The sequence below is a fragment of the Eublepharis macularius genome, chromosome 4 (genome assembly GCF_028583425.1).
Source record: "Eublepharis macularius isolate TG4126 chromosome 4, MPM_Emac_v1.0, whole genome shotgun sequence".
Taxonomy (NCBI): domain Eukaryota; kingdom Metazoa; phylum Chordata; class Lepidosauria; order Squamata; family Eublepharidae; genus Eublepharis; species Eublepharis macularius.
The window spans coordinates 88,712,652-88,735,813 of record NC_072793.1 but is presented as its reverse complement, the minus strand read 5'-3'; the positions used below and the strand labels follow the sequence as shown (position 1 = coordinate 88,735,813).

Sequence of the window (23,162 nt, the reverse complement as noted above, 5' to 3'; positions counted from 1 at the left end):
AGAGCCCTTCTAGGAACTTTTAACTTCTCCCGAGACTTCATCGAGTCCTTTGCAGACAAAGCTCGCCCCCTTTATGCTCTCCTCAAGAAGAACACTCCCTGGGAGTGGGGACCGGAGCAACAGACAGCCTTAGCCGAGCTAAAGCGCAGTCTGGCCGCAGCCCCGGCCCTAGCCCATCCAGATGTTACCCAGCCCTTCTTTATCCAGTTAGCAGTATCAGACAAGAGCATAGGAGCCACGCTCACCCAGCAGCAAGCAGGAACCGCTAGAGTAGTAGCCTATGCCTCTCGCAACCTAACCGCAGTAGAAACTAAGTTTAGCCCATGCGAGAAGACATGCCTTGCTCTGGTTTGGAGTCTGACCCATTGGGAATTTATCATAGGAGGTTCACGTACAATAGTTCAAACCACTCACACGCCCCTCAAATATATCCTGTCGGGAAAGATACAAGACGGACAAGTTTCAAACGCTCGCATAGCCCAATGGACCCTGGCCCTGGTCAACCGCGGAGTAGAATTCAAAAAGGAAACCACTGAGCCACCAGCCCCCTATGGCCTATTGGTAACCGGGACCGAGCACGAGTGCCCCCTGGACCCGCCACCACAGGTTGTCTGGCCAGTCACTTGGGGAGTCCCGCTAGAGGAAGCCCGACAGAACGGCTTCACATGCTGGTTCTGTGACGGCTCCTCCTTTCACGTTGGAGGCTCCCCTCGGACAGGCTACGGCGCCGTGCGAGTGAGCGACGCCCATACCCTCAAAGGTCCAGCCCGTCCCCATTCCAGCCAAGCGGCTGAGGTGCAAGCGCTTCTGGCGGTGCTTGAGTTTGAGCCCCCAGAAAGCCCACTTGCCATTTACACAGACTCGGATTGGACGGCCAAAGCCGCCACGGTCTGGCTCCCGGTGTGGCAGAATCAGGGGTGGAGAGCTAGCGATGGGAAACCCGTAGCCCACCTACAGCTATGGCAGCAAGTAGCAGCACTCCTCCAGTCTCGCTCAGGCCCAACGCAGGTGACCCATGTCAAGGGACACCAGAAGACGAACTCAGAGACCGCTTATTGGAATGACCAGGCAGACCTTGCAGCCAAGGCAGCCGCCACTGAAAGTGCTCCCCCACCGGAACTAGCCACCGATTGTCCCCTCCGCCCTGTCACCACTCGGGCACAAGCCCGCAGACAAGCTCAGGGAACCGCAGGAACACTAGACCTAGCACAACTGCAGCTATCTGACCCAGAAATAACTGACCTCCTAACCGCAGGAAGGGATCAGACAGGAAGACTCATGATCAAAGAAGAGGAAGGCATAGTTTGGGCAGTAGATGCAGCCGGCGAACGCCATTGGGTAGTACCATTGGAAGTTAGGGCTGACTTAATTCAGTTTGTCCACGAGCAGGGACACCGAGGCAAGGATCTGACTCTGGAAAGGGTAAAAGAGGTTGGTTGGTGGCCTGGCATGCGCACCGAAGTAGCGCAATGGGTAGACAACTGTCTGTCCTGCGCTATGGTTAATGCAGACCCCACCGGACCTAGAGCTCCCCTCCAGCATCAGAGAATTGATGGACCCTGGGCTCGCATACAGATTGACTTTATCGGCCCCCTTCCCCCCACTGCTCGTGGCAATCGCTACTGCCTCACTGTCATAGACCCCTTTAGCAAATGGGTCGAAGCGTTTCCGTGCAAGCGCAACAATGCAGCCACCACAGCCAAACTACTGTTCAACAATGTCTTTTCAAGATGGGGCATTGTGCGAGTCATGGACTCCGATTTAGGCTCACACTTTATCGGAGAAGTTACACAGGAGCTTTGTAAAGCACTAGGCATCCAGCAACGGTTCCACATAGCCGGCCACCCTCAAGCTTCAGGCGCCATAGAAAGAACCAACCGGACCCTCAAGGAGGCTCTCCGCAAGATGGTCCGCTCCTCCGGGAGAGACTGGGATGAAAAACTCCCCATAATCCTAATGGCCATTAGAGGCACTACCGCAGTTCACGGGCTCACACCCCATATGGTAATGACAGGGCGAAGAATGCAACTCCCGGAAGCCTTCTGGCTAGATACGCAGCTCCCTTCCGACATGCAGCCTGTAGTGATTAATGATGCTTGGGTCCAGGACCTGCTCTCATCCATACACGCCGTCCACATGCAAGTGGCCCAGACGTTGGGCACAGCTCAGAAGGATATGGACCGCAAATTGGGATGGGTCAGGAACCCCAGGCAGTGGGAAGAAGGACAGCTCGTTCTGTACAGGAAGTTTTCGCAAAAGGCGCACTCACTAGCAGCCAAGTGGCAAGGCCCAGTCCCTATCACAAAAAGAGTCTCCCCAGCTGTCTATCAGGTAGCCATCCAGAGAAGGACAGGAGGAACGTGGCTAAAATACTTTCATGCCTCTCAGTTAAAAGAATGGAAAGGGAAGCCGCTGCAAACCGCCCCTCCTGTGTACGACCCTGGGGGAACCTCCACCAGTCCAGCCCCCCTCTGCCCAGTGATTCGCCAGATATCCCTCCACCCTGGGCCAGAGATACCGTGTGTCCCCTTAGACCAGACCTTTGTAGCTTTAGAATAAAAGAAATAGTAGAATATGTAGATATCGGTGTAAATGTTAAAAGTTTTCCAATTCTATTCTTTAACTTCATTAGGCGGGCCCCACAGTTGGGACCCTTGGGGAAGACACGGCAACCAAAGCCAAATAGGACCACCACCGAGAGTGATTCTTAATTGGATTGTAAGCCGCATGTTCGGAAAAAATTGCACAGGCAAAAGAGATTTGCTGTGTGTGAAAGTGGTTGGAGAGGCTTTAGCCCAAAAGTGAATGCGTTTCCAATATTGGAGACACACCAATAAAGGTGATCTCTGTATTTGAAAACATTTCACCCGCCATGCTGGTGAAGATCCCGCATCTACGTAGATTCGGGGTCTCACCTGCCAGACCCACGCTTTCGCATGATGGTCGGCTTTGGCTTTGAGGGCCGTGCCTCCCCTGGAAGAGGATCCCCAAATAGCCCAACATCCCTCTTTTACTAATGTCCATATTCGTCATGGTGAGTTGCTATACGGCGCCACCACTTAGTACGCTTTAGTGCAAAAGTAAAAGACCCGCCAGTATTTTGTAAATATGTTAACCCTGGAATGTGTTATTGAGGTGCGTTCGCCACGCACAAGGGGCAGCATGCCTCATTTACATAGCCAGGATCCCCCGCGCCAAGATGACCCCCGAATAACCCAGACCCAGTGGCGCCGGCAGATCTCGGCCGCCTCCGCCGCTTTTCGATAAACGCTGCCGAGCACCTTCGGCTCCACTTCGGCCCTTTCCGCCAGCAGCCGCCCGCCCCACGTAATCTTTTCCCTTGCCCGTACCGTATAAGGGAAAAGAAGGGGGGGAGACATATCGAAGTTATAGTGAAGCCCTGCCAGGCCTTCCAAGGGAGGGCAACCCGAAAGTACCCCACACCCGTATGCTTCTTGCTCCGTGTGTTTTTCTTTTTTGCTCAGTGCATTTTTCTTTTGCTCAGTGTATTCTTCTTTTTGCCCGGTGTACCTTTTTTTTTTAAACCAGAAAATGGGGCCTCCCGAGGGAGCCCCTCCAAAAATTGCTTGTCCTGCAAACATATGACGAAGGCCTATTTTTGAAAATTACAGCGAGGGCCCCCGTCTGCAGCAACCCTTATAGCTACTGGATACCGCTCTCTAGTTTTTTCCCTTTTAAAGCGGCAAGGCCAGGCCGAGCCGGACCGATAACTCTCAGCCCGCAAAATAAAAATAGCCCGCCGCCAAGCAAGGGGCACCTGAAGGCCACATAGTCCAGGCACCCAGGGACCCCTGGGGCGAGTTTGCATAGTCCCGCCTAACGCACAGCTGACCCTTGCCCGACGCAAAGACGTTACCCTCTGAAATATACATGCTTTAAGAAGAAGCCCCCGCACAGGAGTTCCCCAGAGCAACAAGCTGGAAGGCTCGCTTAGTGCTCCGGGACTTCTCGTTCGAACCCCGCTTAACATACAGTGCTGGCAGAAAAACGCCCTCCCTTTTCTTTTTCCCTACTTCACCTCACTCATTTATTTTGCTGCAACAAACTCAGGGAACCTGTACTTATATCCGCAGGTCTCCCCAGGATATTTTCGCCACAAAAAGGAAAAAGGAAGGCCAGGAGATGAGGCACCTGGCCACTCTGTGTTTGCTCGTGCTGGCAGGCACCCTAATAGAGGGACGCCCGTCCAAATTAATGCCCTACCCCCACTGGAGATGTATCAATACACTAGCAGGGAATGAAATGATGGTCTGCAAGGTTGTGCAGCAGATTAATATGACCACCCCCATGGATCGCACTAACTTCCGCAGTTGTGAAGAGCAGTGGATCCGACCCCCAGAGCTTGTTATTTTATGTGTGGGAGTCAAGACTCTGTCCCAAGAATTAGTGTGTTACTCGCCTACTGATACAGTTTCACCACTTGCTCCAATTCCATGTATGTTTCTTCCCCGTATCAGGCCAGCCCCCACCGCAGTCCCGGTGGTAAACAAATATACCACCCCTGCCAACTTCGAAACCTCGCCATTTGTCACTGAGGCTTTCGGACCATACTGTGAAGTTATTTTAGTGTCGGCCGCAGTATGGAAGGCAGGAGACCCCTTTAGAATGACCATCCTACTAGGCACTACTACCACTGAATCTGCATCAGTCACTATCACGCCCCCTTCAGGCGCAGTTCTCTCCTTTGCTATAGAACGCTGGGAGAACCTGACCTGGATTGTAAAAGAGGAAGACCTAGCCAAACATGGCCCACCCGATTGGATTCTGGTTCAACAGACGCCCGAATGCCAAACCAAGCCCCTAGTAGAGAAATTTCACCGGCTTGGGCTGCTCTTTGTAAATTTGACTCACGAACCAGGCAATTACTCCCTGCTGATCCGGACCCAGGAGACCCACACCATCCAAATTGACCCTTTGATTGTTAGCAGTGAACAATTAAGCCAAGGCGGCACGCATATAGTGGGCTCCCATGTTTTGAAAACTGACATTCGAGAGAGAGTTCTAGTCCGCCCACAAATGTCTTTAAAAGAGATCCGCATAGACTTAGCTGAGCTAAATGTAACCCAGAGGCTGCCGCAGTGCGCTCCCTATCTGGAGGCCGGTAGCAAGGGTTGGAATGCATGGCTACAACTGTGGATCGATCCCTCCCCCTCTCTCTCGCGTGCCAGACGAAGCATCGCCGACTGGACTGCTCCTGCAGCCGGAGGCCTAGCAATCATGGATTCGGTCAACATTGAGACTCTCGCTAATAAGTTTGCCCATGTCACGACTAGCATCTCCGACTTAGGTAAACCGGTGGTGCAGTCCCTAAATTCCATTTCAAATGGGCAACACGAGATCAGCTCCATTTTAGTTAACTGGGAGAGTCAAATTGAAAGAGATTTTTCTCTGCTGCTCAAAGGAACACAGTCTTTTGAACGCAACGTGTCAATAGCCGTGGCATGTATGCAAGCCCAACAATTAAACCAGGCTGTGGCCATGGGGCTAATTCGGCAAGCCACGGACGGGCACCTGCCCCTGGAAATTAAAAGATTGATTATGCCCAAATTGTCACCCATAGAACTGGAGCTTGAATCCTGGTGGTCTCTCGTAAATTCCTCATTCTCACCGACTACCCAGGAGCTTAAATTATTTTTATTAACGGCCAGTGCGCACGAGTCATTCCACGTGTATCCAGTTGTGCCTCTGGGACTCCAAGTCAGCGACACCGAAGTCCTCTACGCCCGCCACCCTGACCATTGGGCCCGCTTCACCCCGACCGGATGGCAGCTCGTCAGCCTCCAAGGGTGCCAGCATCGAGACCAGACCGGCTTCATTTGCCAGGACCAAGCCTTTGCACCTCATCACCCCTGTGTAGCCCCGCAAGTCGACGCCCTCAACGAGTGCCCCTTCGAGGTCGTCCGGGAGAACAGCTCCGCTGTCGTCTACATTGGGAAAGGATGTGCCTGCGTGCGAACGGCCTGCGATTTTGTGGTCCTGAACTCGTTCCAGCTGAAGCCCGTGATCCCGGGAGTCAATCGCTGCTTTTGCAACCTGTCTTCGGTGGCAGCCTGCGACTTCACCTACACGGTACCGGTCTGGACCCAAGAAGAGATCCTGGTGGCACCCTCCATCTATCGCTATGTGAAGCCTGTCTCCCTTGGCATCGGTCTGGAGCTAATCCACGAGCTCCTGGCCCACCCGCAGCTCCACCGCACCCTCCAGAGCATCCAGAGGGACGGGGACACCACTGCTTTGGTTGTGTCCCACAACGGGAAAGAGATTTTGGATCTTGTCCAGCGGATTAAGACCACCGGCGAGCACTCGTGGTGGGAGACCCTCTTTGGTTGGAGCCCCACTGCCACTGGAATTTACAATTTGGCTCTGCACCCGATCGTTGTGATTTTGGCCTTTCAAGTTTTATTATGTGCCTCATTACTTTATTTGGGCTGTTGGAGCCGCCGACAGCTCCAGCAACTCCAGCTGTCTTACCGCTTGGATCACTATAGCCCCGACCTTCTTCTGCCTTAAGGGTTGTTCCTGGCGCCCCGTTTTAGCCTTTGTTTGTTTTATTGCTTGTGTTGTTATGATCATGTGTACGGATCCTGAACCAGCCCCATGGACGCTTTGCTGCCGGACACCGCTCCGAGGCCCTCTTGTGGACTAGGGGGGGACATATTTCTCTGCCTCCCAGCCCACGGCCCGTCTCCAAACGACCGCCAGCAGCGCCACCTCCATGAGGACTAGAACTGTGTGCCTGAAGCCCTTCTCGCCGCTCACCGACCCTGCTCTGCGGATTGTCGCAGACAGCAAGGGGGGGTGGAAGTGTGTTTTGGAACACATGGACTAAGTTTGCCTGTTTCTGTAAATATGCAACCCAGTCTAGCAGCTGTACTGCGGACTGAGCCGTCTGTGATCTTTGCTGCTCTATTGTTTTATGAATTTTCTTTTTATGAATTTTAACTCCCATGAATTTAGCCCCGAACTAGTCCCTCTCTCTATCTATTGCAAGTGCGCCCATGAACTTTATCCCTATGAATTTGATTTTAACCCTAGGAATTGCCTTTTTAACCCGACTCCCTCCGCCGAGGTAATTCTAGCATATCCATTATTTTATGAATTTGGTTTTAACCGGGACCCCTCCGGAACGGTCTCTTTTAAAGGTTATGTTATTTCTGATTTTAAGCTCGATGAATTTGGTTTTAATCTGACTATATGAGTTGGTCTTTTAATTGCAGAGTTTATTTTTCTGACCCCCTATGAGCCCTTCCGCCGCTCACCCCTCATGAATTGTTTCCACGCACTTGCTTTTACTCTTGCTGCTTTTATTGGTTTTAACCTCCCGAATCATTGCTTTTAATCCTATATATTTATGTATTTATGGTTTTAATTATCTATGAATTGTTCAACCCTTGATGAATTGATCTATGCCTTGCTTGCACACTTCACTTTCATCCTCTATGAATTGCTTTTACTCTTACATTCATGAATTGTACCCATGAATTGTCTTTGCCTTTAATCCTATGCTTACGAATTATGAATTGCCCCTGGTTTTAGTGTATCAATCCACCATGAATTACGGACCTCCAGTTATGAATTGATCTATGTACGCAAAATATGAATTATTTCTGCTTGTATACATGAATTGCTATTACCTATGAATTATTACTATTTATTCTGACGGTTGCACTTAGCACACCCCCTGGTGTGAACCCAGAGACCTGCAGCCCATTGGCTGATCTAAATTGCACTTATTCGGTTAGGTGGTTCTCCAAACTAAATTTTTGAGTGACGCCTCCTCCCCCTTCCCTTCCCACTCCTTCTTCGCTCGAAGCTCGACCACCGGACATTGCCGACCACCTCGCCTTTGAAGTCAAGTTCGGAGACCCGCGCGCCTGACGTCCCGGGGTCTCCGAGGGGGGGAATTGTTGCCAAGTAGGCCCCCTCCCCTGCTTTGAAGCCTGCTATGAACTGTGCTAAAGTTTCCTGCGTTGCTGTTTTACTGCTACACCCAAAGACTGCTGTGCACGTGTGTGTATTCTGATACACGTGTCAGTTTCCTGCCTGCGTGTCAATTACCCTGCTGCAATAGACTGTGTAGTTTACTGACTCCATGTTTGGATAACTGCACAAAGGACTCTCTTTCTGGGCAGCCCTGCCCTGACCTGTATCTGGACTTCCAAGTGTGTGTTTGGACTCTGTTACAAGTGTGCCCCGTGCCTGCATTGCCATCTGCCACAGACCGTGCCTGTTCCCTGCTTTGGACTGTGTTTTAAAGTGTTGTTCCCCCTGCCTCCATGGAAGCCTGCCTCATATGGGCCCAAGCCGCTGCTAGCAGCCGGGCGCCTGCCGGGGAAACCTCCAGCGAGCCTGGCTAGGCGCTCCCTGGTCAGGTCCCGCCTGGAGCCTCCCGCGAGCTGGCCCCCGAGCTTGCCCTCGCTACTGGGCAGCCTGCTATCCAGCCCCAGCTATGCCCAGCCGGCATCCATGTTCTCAGGCAGCCAGAAGACCCTGGGAAGAAGACTGCTTTGAGAAGCCATTTCGGTGAAGCGGGCACACCACGTCCGCAGCGAGAGCCCCTCGCCCTGCTCTGCATATCTTAGGAGCCGCCCCGGAGAAGAGCTAAGTGCTGACCATCCCAAGCACTTAGAGAATGCATCTCAAAGGAACCTCCGCATTCCAGAAGCTGATGACATCAGGACAAGCCCTGTCCACTGGAACATCCTTTCAGCCCACTTGGATTTCCCCCTCCCTCTTTTGTCCCCTCTTCCTGAGGTGTCACTTATCACAATCTGATTACCAAAGTGGCCCATCCAAGCCATTCAGTAGCCCATTAGACCCTTTGTTTTAATCTGTGAGAACCACCAAGTACAGCACCAGCCCCAGGGTACGTTTTGGGGTATTTAAGCTGGTCTCCCAGACCACTCGGTGCTCCGGCCATTCCCTATCCAGACCTCCTTGCTGTCCGTCTGTGGTCCCAGTGCTGGCATTGGGCCACCCTCGCTGCTGCGTCTCTGCTTCGCTCCAGGATAAGTGAGTATTCCCCCTATCATCGTTGGGAACCAGCTAATGCGAACGTCTCTGTATTTCATACTCTATGTTTCTTAGACCTTGTATGTTCTTTGTATGATTGTGCAAGCTAGGCTTACGCTACACTCAATACACGTGTTTGGACCTTACTCCTTGTCTGCCTCTTTTTCATTAGAGTGTCTGGGATCGGGACCTCCGTAAACATAGGTTATGATCCTCGCTTAATATTAATAGTTACAGACTGCTATAGCTAATTCCCCATTATAATAAAGAGCAGTTCTGGTAACAAATTCAGTAAAATATGATTAGTTTAATAGGAAAAGAAGCATTGTATATATTCTAATTTTCCCCAAAATTTCTGCTCCCTGTGCCCACAAAAATGTTACTATGTACACACTACAGAAAGTTATAACAATATGTTAAACAAAAAATTGGGAGTGGTCCAAATGACGTCAATGATAAAACTCCCATTAAGCTGAACAGATAGATTGCACTCAAATGTAGAAGCTGTTGTGCATATAGATTGTTCCTCTACATCATCTGAAGTATTTACATTGGTAGAGATAAAATAATGGAAAAGGATGATTATTACCATATTCCAGAACTTGTCAAATGCAACCAAGAAGCCAGTGCAGACACCACGAAGCCCTTTGAAAGTTCGGATATGGACATTGACTTTAACACCATCTCGGACACAGCGGTGAAGTTCCCCAAGTGGACTGCCTTCATGGACTAGAACAAAAACAAACCACCATCTTTGGTTACTGGGACAAACATCATGCGGAATAACATGTATTACAAAAGGCTGAACTCACAGTTACTGTGAAATTTGTTTTGAAAATAATTCCCTAATTTATACAGCAAAATAATATTGCCACAAAGGTGCAGCATATTTCAGTGAACCAGACTATATTATAAGAGAGAAAAAAATATATGAGATAAAAAAAATCTCTTATTAAAAAAAGTCCCCCTTCCTTTTGCATTTCATTCCGCGGGTGAAAATTCATTCTGGTTTCATAAAAGCCTTCACTAGCCAGAAATTGCTGAAATATCCTTCTCCCTATATGAGTCCCATAAAATGCCTTTTTTCACTTGGTATGTTCAAGAAAAGTACTCAGCTGCTTAAGAGAATGAAGATTCCTCACAATGAAAGAGTAGTTCCTTCTAGCTTTAATAAACATCTATTATAGAAAAACTAAGGACAATCTTCCATAATATAAATTTCCCATATATCTACCAATCGACACATTTTGGGAGAGAGGGGTAGCCCCAATTGAGCGGTAAATCATAGTTTGTGTGAAGGACCACCTTCCACCCAAGAATTCACTCCAATGTTTCAATTATTTTGATCGCTCGCTGGCCATCGATGGGAACCCTGCTGTAGAACGACAACTGAGACAAGGGGTGGAGATAGCAGCTGTCAAGCCCCCAGCACCAAGCATTCAAGTTCTTAGTTATGCTAATAGCCTACTACCTCAGCTGCTAGTAAGTCAGACCTAGAGCCATAAAGCTAGGAAGATTGAAGTGACAGAAAGAAAATTTCCTTCGGAACAGGAAGGCTATCCTAAGGGCTATGTGTGGAGAAAGAGAAGTAATAAGGTAATGATGATCTCAAATTCACAGCAATTTCAAGTAAAGCTTATCCTAAAATTCAACATCATTTAGAAAGTACCTAGGGACAGAAGACAACACATTTTCACTTCTTCTTTGTTCCCTTGCTAAACCCAAACTGCCTAAATGGAGTGTGTGTATTATCTTAACCATTTTTAAAACTTTCCTATATTTTAAATGCTCTATGTCTGATCTCTGGAAAAATACAATATTTATTTGGTCTTACTATCTGAAGTGTGGTACTGGGGAGGGACAGCAGAGCAGCTCTCCATCCCTGGAGCATGATTGCTCAAAGGTGTGTTGTGACGGATCATCCCTGTGCTTGCCTGTAGGACAGTGGGATGTGCAGCCACTAAGTAAGCCTCTAAATGATAACACAGGTACAGAATGCTAGACACGTGACTCCGTCTGGCAAGAGAGGGAGTCATTGGTGGCAACTGGTACCAGGTTGTAATTGGAACCTCAGGGTTTTTTCTGACTTCCCAGGGGCACAAACACAAGGAAGGGCTTGCAAGACAGTTCCTTCACAGTTTGCATCCAGAAGGTTCAAGGTACAGTCCCTGATGTCTCTAGTTTAAAAAGGATTACATGCAGAGCTCTTTCATACACCTGGCATTTGGAGAGTCACCATCAGGAAGCACAACCAATACTGAGTCAGATGGGTCAATTATCTGAATGGATAAGACAGCTTTCTATGTTTAATCCAGAACCAATAACAAGTAATCAAGCTCCATTACTAAAGACTGGCCAAATTCGATCAACTGATTGCTTATTGATGGTTGTTGTGGATTTTCCGGGCTGTATAGCTGTGGTCTTGGCATTGAAGTTCCTGACGTTTCGCCAGCAGCTGTGGCTGGCATCTTCAGAGGTGTAGCACCAAAAGACAGAGATCTCTCAGTGTCACAGTGTGGAAAAGATGTTGGCAGTTAATTTATATCTACTCAGGAAGGTTGGGTTGGGCTGAGTCATCCTGTAAGAGTTTCCCGGGGTGTAGAATGCTAATGGAGAGAGGCTTCACTGTATCCTGAGGAGGTTATTTTGCATATGGATTGGTGCTTAATGTGCTCATCTTCTCTGCAGGGCTATTGTTGGGTATAGAGTTAACAACACTCTATACCCGACAATAGCCCTGCAGAGATCTTCAACCACCAGGTTGCATGCATCTTCACAGACCTGGTGGCCAAGTTCTCTAGGAGCATCCACAATCCCCAGATCTTTGTGGCATCTGACTCCTTTCCGTGTGGCTGGAGAGTAAGGGCTGGCTGCTCAGTAGAGGGCCTGGGGGGCTGCTGCAGGGACAGGGTGCTGACAGCTTCCCTACTCATGCAGATGACCAGGGCTACCACTCATCCCTTATCTCCTGACCCCGTATCCCTCGGACGAGCCAGCAGACTGTACCACCTACAATGAAGCTCACTGGCAGACACGGATGGTCATTGAGAGGGCATTTGGTCAGCTGAAGGTGCAAATCTGATGCCTGCACCATACAGGGAGGCCACTAGGTACTGCAGACCATGGCAGTAGTGAAGCTCATGACTGTCTGTGTCAAGCTCCACAACATCACCACCCGACAGAAGCTTCCAGTGCCCAATGGAGGGATCGGGAGAGAAGCCCTGGAATGGAGCCCTGGCCACCACTTCACCTAAGCCAGCAGCAGAGCACAGTGACAAGAGTGTGACGGAGTGTGAGTGAGGCCGTCCCACCCACACCCCCACCCTGTGGCTGTGAACTGAAGATTTGGCTGACGTCACTGACCACACCAGTTCCACGCCCCCCCCACAGCACTACCAAGGGTGCCTACCTGCCCGATGGGTGGCTGGACTCCTGCATGGCTGGGGGCTGTGTCCCTGGCCACATTGCTGGACAAGGGTAGCCTCCCCTGCCTGGCCGGACCCTTGTGGGTGTGGAGGCTGGTCTGCTCCTCACCCCCACACCCCTGCCACCACAAAGAATCTCCATATGCAGATGAGGGGCTGTCCTGGCAAGAACCACACTCAGTTGCACCCTGCCGGGGAGGTGCTCACAAAAACCTTGCTTCAGCAGCTCCTGCAGCTGCCCCAGGCCCCCTGCAGTGCTGGCTGGCTGGCTTCCCCATGCTGAGGCAGACAGGCTGCTCACTGTGATATTTCATGTAGAAGCACCAATACGGGCGGGCCACAGCCCTCCTGCCACCTCTTCCTTTTATTCAGTACTCCCTTGGTTAACAGTGCCAGTCAGAACAGGAGAATGACAGGCAGCCACCTATCCAGATCCCCATTTTCATGGTGAAGAGAACCCTCCCAAGGGCAGCAAGCTTCCCCTGCAGGCATGTGCGTGCAACGCATGGACTAGCCTGCCCCCCTTCTGGTAGATCATCCCCACACCCCAGGCCACCATGGGTCATCTATCTGGCATCTCAGGCCCCAGCTGCACTGAGGGGGGCTGCTGGCCCTCCCCTACACATGGGCGGGACCCCGTATCAGCCCATTCACCTCCCTGCCATGTGAGGGGGAGCTGGATGGGATGGGAACTGTGTGCGGTAGCAGTCCCATGGGATTAGTAGCTCCCTGCTCCTTATGGAGGCCAAGCCAGCCAATGAGATGGAAACATAGCCCCAGACTGGTCCCCGGTGATGTGCCATGGAACTGTCCCGGGGGGGGGGTTGGAGGATGGGGGGGCTGATGTCAGCTGCAGATGAGCAAAGAGGCAGGGAGGCACTAGCATAGGCTATGCCAGCTCAAAAACAGGGGCTACGCCCCCCCGAGCCTCAATTGCAGAGGTCAGCATTTGGAGGGGGCGTGGGTGAGGGGAGAGGGGAGGCTGGTGTGAATGAATGAGCTGGGGCAGCCGCCTCCTCAGCTCCTTTTTACCTGTTGGTGTGCACTTATCCCTACGTGAGCTGGGATTCAGGACGGAGTTGGAAAACCTGCAAGGGAACTCGAATGGTAGTTGTGAGTCAGATATTCTGGATGTGGCTCTCCTCCCACGTGTGAGTGCTAGGCATGCCCCGGATTTCACAAAGTTCTCCCTGCACACTGTTGCCCCGTCACTGTGAGCACCCTCTCCCGCCTCATGCTCCAAGTCTTCATGGCACAGGGCTCTCAGGTAGAGCCTCCAGCCGCCTCCCTATTTACTTGGGGTCATGGGTGCCCCATCTGGTGATTATGTAGGGTGCCTGAGGAGCTGATTGAGCATGGGGGGGGCACTTGGCCACCACAGGGGCGCAAGCAGATTGATTCCTGCAGTAATTGGTATCCTATGCTCTGCTGGACCTTTTGGGTGGGCCTGGGTACAGGGGGTGGGGTGGGAAATTGACATTTTCTGTACAATGGGCACCTATGGGTTTTCATGGCGTAACTTTCCTCCACTGCTGGGGGAGTTCCCGTGCCTGAAATGGCTTAAAGAGTCGACTAAGTCACACCCTGCACTCCGGCCTGCTAGTGCAGGGAATTATGCCAACTGTTAAATAGTGGGTTCAGACACGAGGTGATTCAATAGCTCTTTATTTAGCAGGAACACAACACACACTGACAGACTGAACAGAAGTCCTCAATATATATACAGCAGCTCCACCCCCAGAATAACTGATAGCCAATGAGAATACATATTTTAGAATACCATCATCTGCATAAACTATATACACTGTTTGAAGTAGACAGGCCACTGATTGGTCTTTATTATAGAGGACCGATTGGCTGCTGTCATGAGAAAGTAACCAGTGATATTGCAGGGATTATGGACCAATGAGAATGCAGGCTTTGGGAGCCTTGACTGAACCTCAAGCTCAACACAGTATAGTGCATTACAATCAATACAGTAACTACTTTAGAGGCCTTGCTCGGCCCAGTACACAACACCCCTCCCCCCTTAGTTTGGAATACCCTGTTGTTCGCAGATAGGCTGGGGAAGATGAGCCAGAATACATTAGAGGCCCTGAGACCAATACATCACACCCCTTCCCCCCTAGTGTGGAACTACTTGATGCCAACAGAGTCCTGGAGTGGGAATGGGGAAAGGTGAGCCTGCCAGAGCCTGCACGGTGCAGTCGCTCCAGAGTTCTTTGGGGCCGACAGCCCCGTGTTCCTTGCTGGCTTTGCTCTGGAGGTGCAGTCTCTTGTGGGAGTTTGCGAGCCACTTGAGGCCGTGGATTGCGGAGAAAAGTCCCGGTTCTGTTTCTGCTCCCATAGCGGCCAAGGCAGTTTAAGCTGATGTAATTGAGTGCAGAGTGGACCTGATGCTCCTTCCGATGGCTTGTCTTCACTGCTGGCGTGGAGACGGGCGGCCCTTTGCGGCGCCCTGATGAAACGTGCCTGGCAGGGAACTTGCTGTGTGCCGCTTTGCTTATGGATGGGCTGCCTTGTTGGACTCCGGTAACGCGGATGCCCAACGCCTTGAACCAATCAAGTCCCAGCAAACTCGTGCAGTGCCCCTTAACCACAACAAGAGGAAGGAGGCCGTGAAAGTCCTTGTAGCCGACCACAACTCGGCCAGCTCCAACCACTGGAACCCGACGACCCTGGAGATCCATCAGGCGTAGACTGCTGGGCTTGAGCGGCTGGTTCTTGCCCTTGGAGCACAAGCGGATGTAGGTGTCCCTGGAGACAATTGAGAGCGCTGACCCGGAGTCAACCTCCATGACACACAGTGTTCCCTCAATACAAACCGTGGTGTAGATCTTATCTTTGTTGCCTGCTTGTGTGTGCATGATGACAGTTGTGGTGTGGCATTCATTCAGCTGGCACTCTCTTCCTCCTGGCCTTTGGCAGCGCGGAGTGAGGCGAGGAGACTGCTGCGGAGAGCCTCCTTTCCTGACAGTTATGCAGGCCCGAGCGATGTGGCCCTTCTTTCCGCATGCCCGGCAGTTGGCATCCCGGAACCGGCATTTCCTTCTTTCGTGGTCTCCCCCACAACTAGAACAAGGGGAACCGTAGTATGGCTGCCTCTCAGAGTGCTGGGCTTGCACTGCATGGAATCTGTGCACACCGTCTTCTTCCTCAGAGCCACTGTCAAAATCCCCATAGTGGACTGGCTCCTCGTTCAGGGGCAGATCTGGACTCCGCCAACGTCGCACCTCCCGGGTGGACTGGTCTGCTGCTTCAGCTGCTAGTGCTTCTTTGAATGCTGTTTGGAAGTCGAGGTTCTTCTGCGTGAAAAGCCGGCGCTGTAGCTTCTCATCACGAAGGCCACACACCAGGCGATCACGTAGTGCCATCTCAAGGTCAGGGAAGTTACATTGTCTGGCTGCCTGTCGGAGGGCTGTGACAAATGCCGCTATCGATTCACCTTGCGCCTGGTCTCGGCTGTAGAACGCATGTCTGCAGGCTATCTCAGATGGCTGTGGTGAGAAGTGCTCCTTGAGTCTGTTTTTTATTGTGTTGAACGCTGTAGTTTGAAGCTGGGCTGGCGCCACTAGTGCCCGTGCTATATCAAACGTGGAACGCCCACACACGCTGAAGAACGTTGCTCTCGCGAGATCTGTGTCTTCAATCTTGTTCGCCTCAAGGTAGAAGTCGAAGCGGGTAATGTAGGATTCCCAGTCCTCGGCTGTTGAGTCAAACGGTTCGAAGTGGCCCTTAGCGGCCATGTCTGCCTTCTGGACGACGCGAGCGTATGTCGGATGGTGGAGGTGACAATTCCTCACGCTTAAGATTTCAGCTTAGGTCTTGGGGCTGCCTACCCAAGCACCTTGTTAGTGATATCGCTCTGGTATTGGGGCTGCATACCCAATCAGAGATCCCACCTTCGTCGCCAGTGTTAAATAGTGGGTTCAGACACGAGGTGATTCAATAGCTCTTTATTTAGCAGGAACACAACACACACTGACAGACTGAACAGAAGTCCTCAATATATATACAGCAGCTCCACCCCCAGAATAACTGATAGCCAATGAGAATACATATTTTAGAATACCATCATCTGCATAAACTATATACACTGTTTGAAGTAGACAGGCCACTGATTGGTCTTTATTATAGAGGACCGATTGGCTGCTGTCATGAGAAAGTAACCAGTGATATTGCAGGGATTATGGACCAATGAGAATGCAGGCTTTGGGAGCCTTGACTGAACCTCAAGCTCAACACAGTATAGTGCATTACAATCAATACAGTAACTACTTTAGAGGCCTTGCTCGGCCCAGTACACAACACCAACGTTATGTCCATGCCCAGTCGCAGTGGCTGGGCACCGGCAGGGAACCAGGGCGGAGTGGCGCCAAGCCACTGTGCCAGAATGGGGGAGTGTTACGCCGGTGTAAGCCCAGGATATGCCACTGTGACTCCTAGTTGGCTCCCAGGGTGCCTCACCCCTCCCCTCCCCAGGACTATGCTACAAATGTATCTCTCTGGAAATATCATTCTGCTAACATTTTAAAAAAAGCTATTATGCTAAGCTCTGCAGGTCACTATTATGTTCCTGTGGTTTTACACACTACAGACTTTTCATCAATTATTTGTGAAGCTAATAAGTATATAATTTGGTACTCAATAGCAGTGAAATAGATTTTTTAGTATAAAACATATGCTCAATACCTTGATTCTAAGGGATTATTAAAAGCCTACCTAGGAGGTTATCACTGTACAACAGAAATATTTCTGCTACATAAACACTACCTCAGTAACAAACTGGCATAATTTATGAAGGAAGAGATTCCAGAAAAGAATGGCAGTCTGTTTTGATATGACAGAAGGACATTCTTACAGTGCAATCCTAAACAGAGCCACCCTGTTCTAAACCCATTGACTTTAATGGATTTAGGTGTAATTCTGCTTAAGACTGCACTGTTAATCAAGGCATCTTTTTAGAGAACTGTCTAGAAAAGCCAAGAATGTAAACAGACTGTGGCTTCAGTAAATTTACTTTGTGGGTGGTACTAGGTTTTTCTGGAACTGGTTTTGACAGCTGACACCTTGCTTTTAAATGCTTTTTAATTGTATAGTTTTAATTAAATTTAGTTGCTAATCTTAATCTGTAGCTTTCAGTTTTCTGTAATTTTACTGCTGCTGTTTTATGGTGCTGAATTAAAAATTTTGCTACTGATTTTAAGGGTGGTTTTAGTCTATAGTACTGTCATATGTTGCTTTTATTATCATGATTTAATGGAAATCACCTTAAAATGCTCTGGATAGTGCACCTATACAAACATTTTAAATACATGCAATCATATAAAAGCTTCTTAAGCATGAAAAATTCTTAACCTGTGGGAAAAAATTACGAAGCTGATAAAAAGTATAGCCATGTCACTACAACCTTGGCAGATGCCCTTACCAAAGGTAAGCGAATCAAGAGAATATATAGCAGTGCCAGCAACTGCTATGGGAAAGAGGTTAAATTTAGAGTTAGGGCCCAAGTTACAGTCACTTCGGTGAAACCACCAAATATCACTGGACCAGTCATCCTTACCCAGACCATTTTATTTTGAAGCATTCACTGTGTGTGTATCATAGATATTATGTTTCAAATCTCCATTCCATGTTCTTTGAGGTTACTGGAAAGGTACACAGTCTTGAAATGTAATGAGTGAGATCCATACAAAGGGCTCCAAAAAAAATGGAGCATGTGATAATTTACCAAAGAGATCAATTCTGGCATCAACCCTTGGCAATCTGTGACTTCAGCCCTTAAGCAAAAACCAGAAAAATGGGAGAGAGCAACCTTTATGACTCTAATATCTGAACTGCCAGAATTCTGATGTATGGGTAGTGTTCCAATTTGCTTCTGAAATATAGATGTATCAGGGTTGTGTATTACCATCTCCAAAAAGATTGCATGGCATCGAATCTTTCAAAATACCAGAAGAAAAAAGATTATAATGACTGGATTATAACAATTAAGAGGGAATTTAATATATCCCTCTATGCAGATTATGCACCATTATCTTGGAGCCTGTGAAATTTTTAAAGCATGTTTTCTTAAAGTTTATGAACTCAGTAATGCTTCAGACTACAAAATCAATGAATCCAAATCAGACTCTCTTTAGTTATGTTTGTCAAAGGATCAGAAAGAGTTCTTATAAAAAGCGTTGTCAAAGCCTGTTCAATATTTAGAGGTTAAGAAGATTCAACCAATCTAAACTCTTTTTATCAGGGTAAATCATCATTTGCTAGTCATCAGGATGTACCAATATAACAATATTAAATACTACCTTTATAAATGGGATATGTATTTTCTTGCTAACATTAAAACATTCTACCAAGTTATCTTTTTGTTTAAAATACTGCCAATGATCCAAAAACAAAATAGAGCAGAAAAGAGAGGCAACATCCATCAAGTAGCATGACTACTTGCTACTTGACATCAATCAGTCTAGCAGACTATAAAATAATCAACATAAAATGCAAGTCAGTGGTCCATAGTAGATTGCTGTAACAAAAACTGACACTGACACTCCAGGTAAAACCAGTTAACACATAGTATAAATTACTGAACACTGGCAGCTACACCAGTCAAAATAAAAGTTAAGGTCTGACCAGAGCAATGCCAATTCAGAGGACGTGATTAATAATAGTGCCTGTTTATCTATATGCTCTGTTTATTAGTTAGTTGGACATAAAGGCACATAACTTTGCAACTCTAGCTAACACTGACTAATTTAAAAGTCATGGGATAATAACCGTAAGTCATGTAAGTATATTTGGGGTTTTATGATCCAGTGGAAGCTAGGCCATATTCCAAGTCAAACTAAGAAAGTTTCAAGAGAAGAAAAATCTGGAATTTAATCATTTAAAGGGGGAGGAATCAGCATGTACATTAAACACATAGATTTTAACCAATTTTGATTGCAGTGACAAAACCATGATATACATTCACTGGGAAGTACTGTGGCTATATAACATTCTCTTTATTTTTCCCCTGCCTTTCAATCAAAAGGACTTGAAGGTATGTGTGAAACTGCATTACACAGACCATTAGCCTATGTAGCCCAACACTGACTTGCAGTAACTCTCTAAAGCCAGTCCCAACCATAGGTCTTTCCAAACATGCAGAGTAAAAACATTCAGCTAGAACCTATTCTTATACCATTTTTATTCCCCTTATTTTGTATTTATTTATTTATGCATGCATTATATTAAACTTGGAAAACCACATAGTTAATGATGAAAAATGTTTTTGTTTGGGGAGGGTAGCAGAGCATACATGATTATGAATTAATGCAACCTTTATTTACAGAATGTTAATGACATTAATCTTGTTATTATAATACCCTCCAGAAAAATAGTTAATCTTGGTATTCAGGACAGAAACTGGGACTCATGTGTGCAGACTATGCTCTACTGCTGCCCTCTGGCCCCTCCTGACCCATTTTCTTAATCAATTATTTTTCATACAAATGTAGAGTTTTACCAGAACATTATTTATATTATCTAAAAAGATGCAGTAATCCTAGTACAACCCACATTTATCATCTATTACTTCTCCAATGTTTAAATAAACAAACATTTATTTACTATAGACCTGACTTTAGTAGCAGACATATGAAATTTACTATTCTCTCTTTGCCCTGAAAAAAGTAAAGTTGCACATTCTTGTCTTCTGTTCTCAGAGCAGGTATCTAAATCGCAAATGAAACTCAGATCCTACAGAAATACACAGGAGTTCTAAGATGATTTCACGTATAAACTCATAAACAATTGTAATTCCTTCTTGGATTTATTTGTAGTTCATGGTTTTATCAGGGAGTTGCTATGCAATAGTTATAAACCTAGGGTTCATGATTAAGCTTATAAGAGTGTAAATGATATACTGTTGTCAACTAGTGGCTAAGAAAGTCAGTGCCAAAGTTCTGCTTCAAAAAGTGGTATTTTTCATAAACACAACTGCCTCTTTTCCAAGACTACTCAAACAGAGTAAGAAGAAATTAAGCAATCAGAGGAAAGGATACAGTGGCTGTGGCAGGCCTACCACCAACAGTCCAATTTCCTTAGGAAGGTTTTGTATATTAGCACATATTGTACAACAAGCTGAAATTTTACATATAAGTTATCTAAAGCTTACATGTACATTTTAAAAAACATGTTTGATATGGATGCAAAGCATGCTGTAAAGCATAATGTCACTGACTGTAGTTCCTTTTGGTAGACTGGTATTTTCAATTCAGGTGGTAACCATGCTGGAGTTTTTTTTTCCAGCATGCCTCTCCCCCAAAGAACCCTCTACAGGTTACAATAAAAGCAAACAAAATACATAGACAACAAAATTTAAAACACATGAACCAGAACTAAAAAAAAAATTAAAAATACTGATAGTCTTGAGACTAAGTATGCTGATTTAATTACCATCTCGTAATAACAAAGTCAAAGCTAGTTTCTGAAAAAAACTCTTCTCCTTACGTGAACACCTGTACATTCAATTCAACACCCTGATGAAAATCATTCTCTCATTTAGCAGTATATCTGTTATAGACCACATTTCCAAGCCATTCTGCCTGACACAATCTCTGTTGCTTCCCAATGCTCTCAGCAGTTGCCATATCTGTCCCTCCCGAGTACCCTGGACAGTTCTCTGATTACTGGTCCTAAAACAGGAGCCCAATGGTACCTTAAAGATCAACAAAATTAAGGTGCCACAGGGCTCTTGCTTTATTGATTACTACAAAATAACATGGCTACCCATCTGGAATTACCCTCCATCCTGTTACTCAACTGAGACTCAGGGGATGCAAACTAAAATAAATGTCCACGTGGCCAAAGCTGAAATACCATGTGTGCATTGGAGTAGTTCAGATGTTCTATTTTTTAATACCTCTCTTTCCCTCTCATGCTTTTCCACCTTGAATGTCAATTAGAACATTTAGCCATTCCCTCTTGCACAGAACTCCTCCTGCACTCCACACCAATTTCATCTCTCTCTCTCTCTCTAGTTCAGAAAATAAAATTATTCAATTTGTCTATACCATTCTGTACCTAAGCCTTCACACTTTCAGTCCTTGCTTCCACTCGCCTCCACTTTTCCCACCAGTTCCTCTATACCCTATAGAGAAATAAGGTTCCTCTTTTTTGCCCCTTCTGACAGGCCCCATTCCCTTTCCTGCATCCCATGCTCTCTCTATCTTGCCTCCCATTCCTGATGAAATCAACTTTTTATTACAACTGCCTTTGGACCACTACATGAAGAAATGTTATAAATACTTTAATACACAAACAGCAGGAAAACACATTTTTGCATCCACAAGTTACAGCAGACTAGCACTTCGGATAGGACAGAGCCTCATTGTTGCATGCATCAGAACAGCAAGCATTTGATCTAATTCACAATGCGCACACATATGACAAGAAACCGCCCACAGCACCACTTGGCACATCAAGAAACTGGCATACCAACTGTCCAGTAGGTATACATTACAAACAAAGGCCCAGTTATGGCTCCCTACACCATGTACCGACCATGCAGACTCACAAGGCACACTGCAGCAGGCAGGGTGGGCAGAAGCATACTTGCTAATCCCATAAGCCTCAAGGGTAGGACCTGCTTTCACCTCCAGGCTCAACTAGGATTCACATGAAGGACTAAAGAGGGGCTGCCACTGAACACGGGCAGAGGCCCCTCTGGCCCCGAAAGCCTCCGGGCAGCCCTCGCCCGGCCCACTCCTCCCCGCCCGCTGCTTACGGGGCATCCTGGTAAGGACGTTGCGCGGCGCCCTCCTGCCCCGCCCTCGGGCCTTCTCGGATGCCTCCCGCTCGGGCTCCTTGGCCACCATGAGGCTGCGGAGGCGCTCGAGGCGCTCAGGGTCGGCAGGGGCCCGGCCGGCTCGGCTCCGGGGACGCGCCCCGGAGGGGCGGCTGCTGCGGGCCGCCGCCCGTTGCTGGCGGCCAGGACCGCGGAACAGGCCGCGCTGGAAGCTCTCGTACTCAGCCAGGTTGTTGAAGCAGGGCGCGGCCGGATAGGGCAGCGGCGTGCGCTCCGAGTACAGGGCTAGCAGCGGGTCGAAACGCTGCGAGCTGACGTCCAGCCGGTCGGGGCTGGGGGATCGCTCCGAGCTGCTGTGGCCGCCCGACCGGCGGCGGTGCCGCCTCGGTCCGGCCTCCGCCTCCTCCATTGCTGGCGCTGCTGTCCTGGCCTCGCGGGGAGGGGTGAGAAGGGACCGCGCGCCGCTCCCCGCGCTCGCCGCTAAGGGCCGCCCCAGCCCCGCGATAGCGCTACACAGCCGGCTCCCTCCCACCCTCGCCTGCGAGGCTGAGGGAAGGAGAAGCCGATTCAAGGCCAGCTGGGACCGAGCGCCTCGCTCTGCTTCCGAGACGCCGGCTGAGCTGCTTGGTCGCCCCATGGTGCCCGCCAGGCCCAATCCGCTGCTTTTCACGGGCAAACCCTCGCCTTTGCATTGCTCGACTTTTGATAACTCGAAAAAATGAATAGGTCCCACTTTTTCTTCCAAACGGGAAACGTGTTTGGTATCTCTCCCCGTTTGAAACCCGCATTAAAACTAAAGTGGACATGGATTTTAAATGACTCTTTGGCATATTTACTACTGTACAAGAATAGCAAGAGAAACTAGAGGAATATTTTGTTGTTCGAGAAGGAGGAGCACATTAGCGCGGATTAAAAAT

The 23,162-nt window shown here is 48.5% G+C and overlaps 1 protein-coding gene across 2 annotated transcripts in view; it reads right to left on the bottom strand.

Moving 5' to 3' along the window:
- Nucleotides 1–22,654, bottom strand: part of LSM11 (LSM11, U7 small nuclear RNA associated) — a 40,643-nt gene extending 17,989 nt beyond the window's left edge. For both annotated transcript variants that reach the window (XR_008596811.1, XM_054975869.1), the window contains exons 1-2: nucleotides 22,225–22,654; nucleotides 9,623–9,762 (exon numbers count right to left, since the gene is read on the bottom strand). Coding sequence is in view for 1 of the 2 variants with exons in the window: in XM_054975869.1 (XP_054831844.1) it covers nucleotides 9,623–9,762; nucleotides 22,225–22,654 (570 nt within the window). In the remaining variant the exon portion in view is untranslated. The remainder of the gene's footprint in view (nucleotides 1–9,622; nucleotides 9,763–22,224) is intronic.
- Between the last annotated feature and the right edge of the window lie 508 nt (nucleotides 22,655–23,162).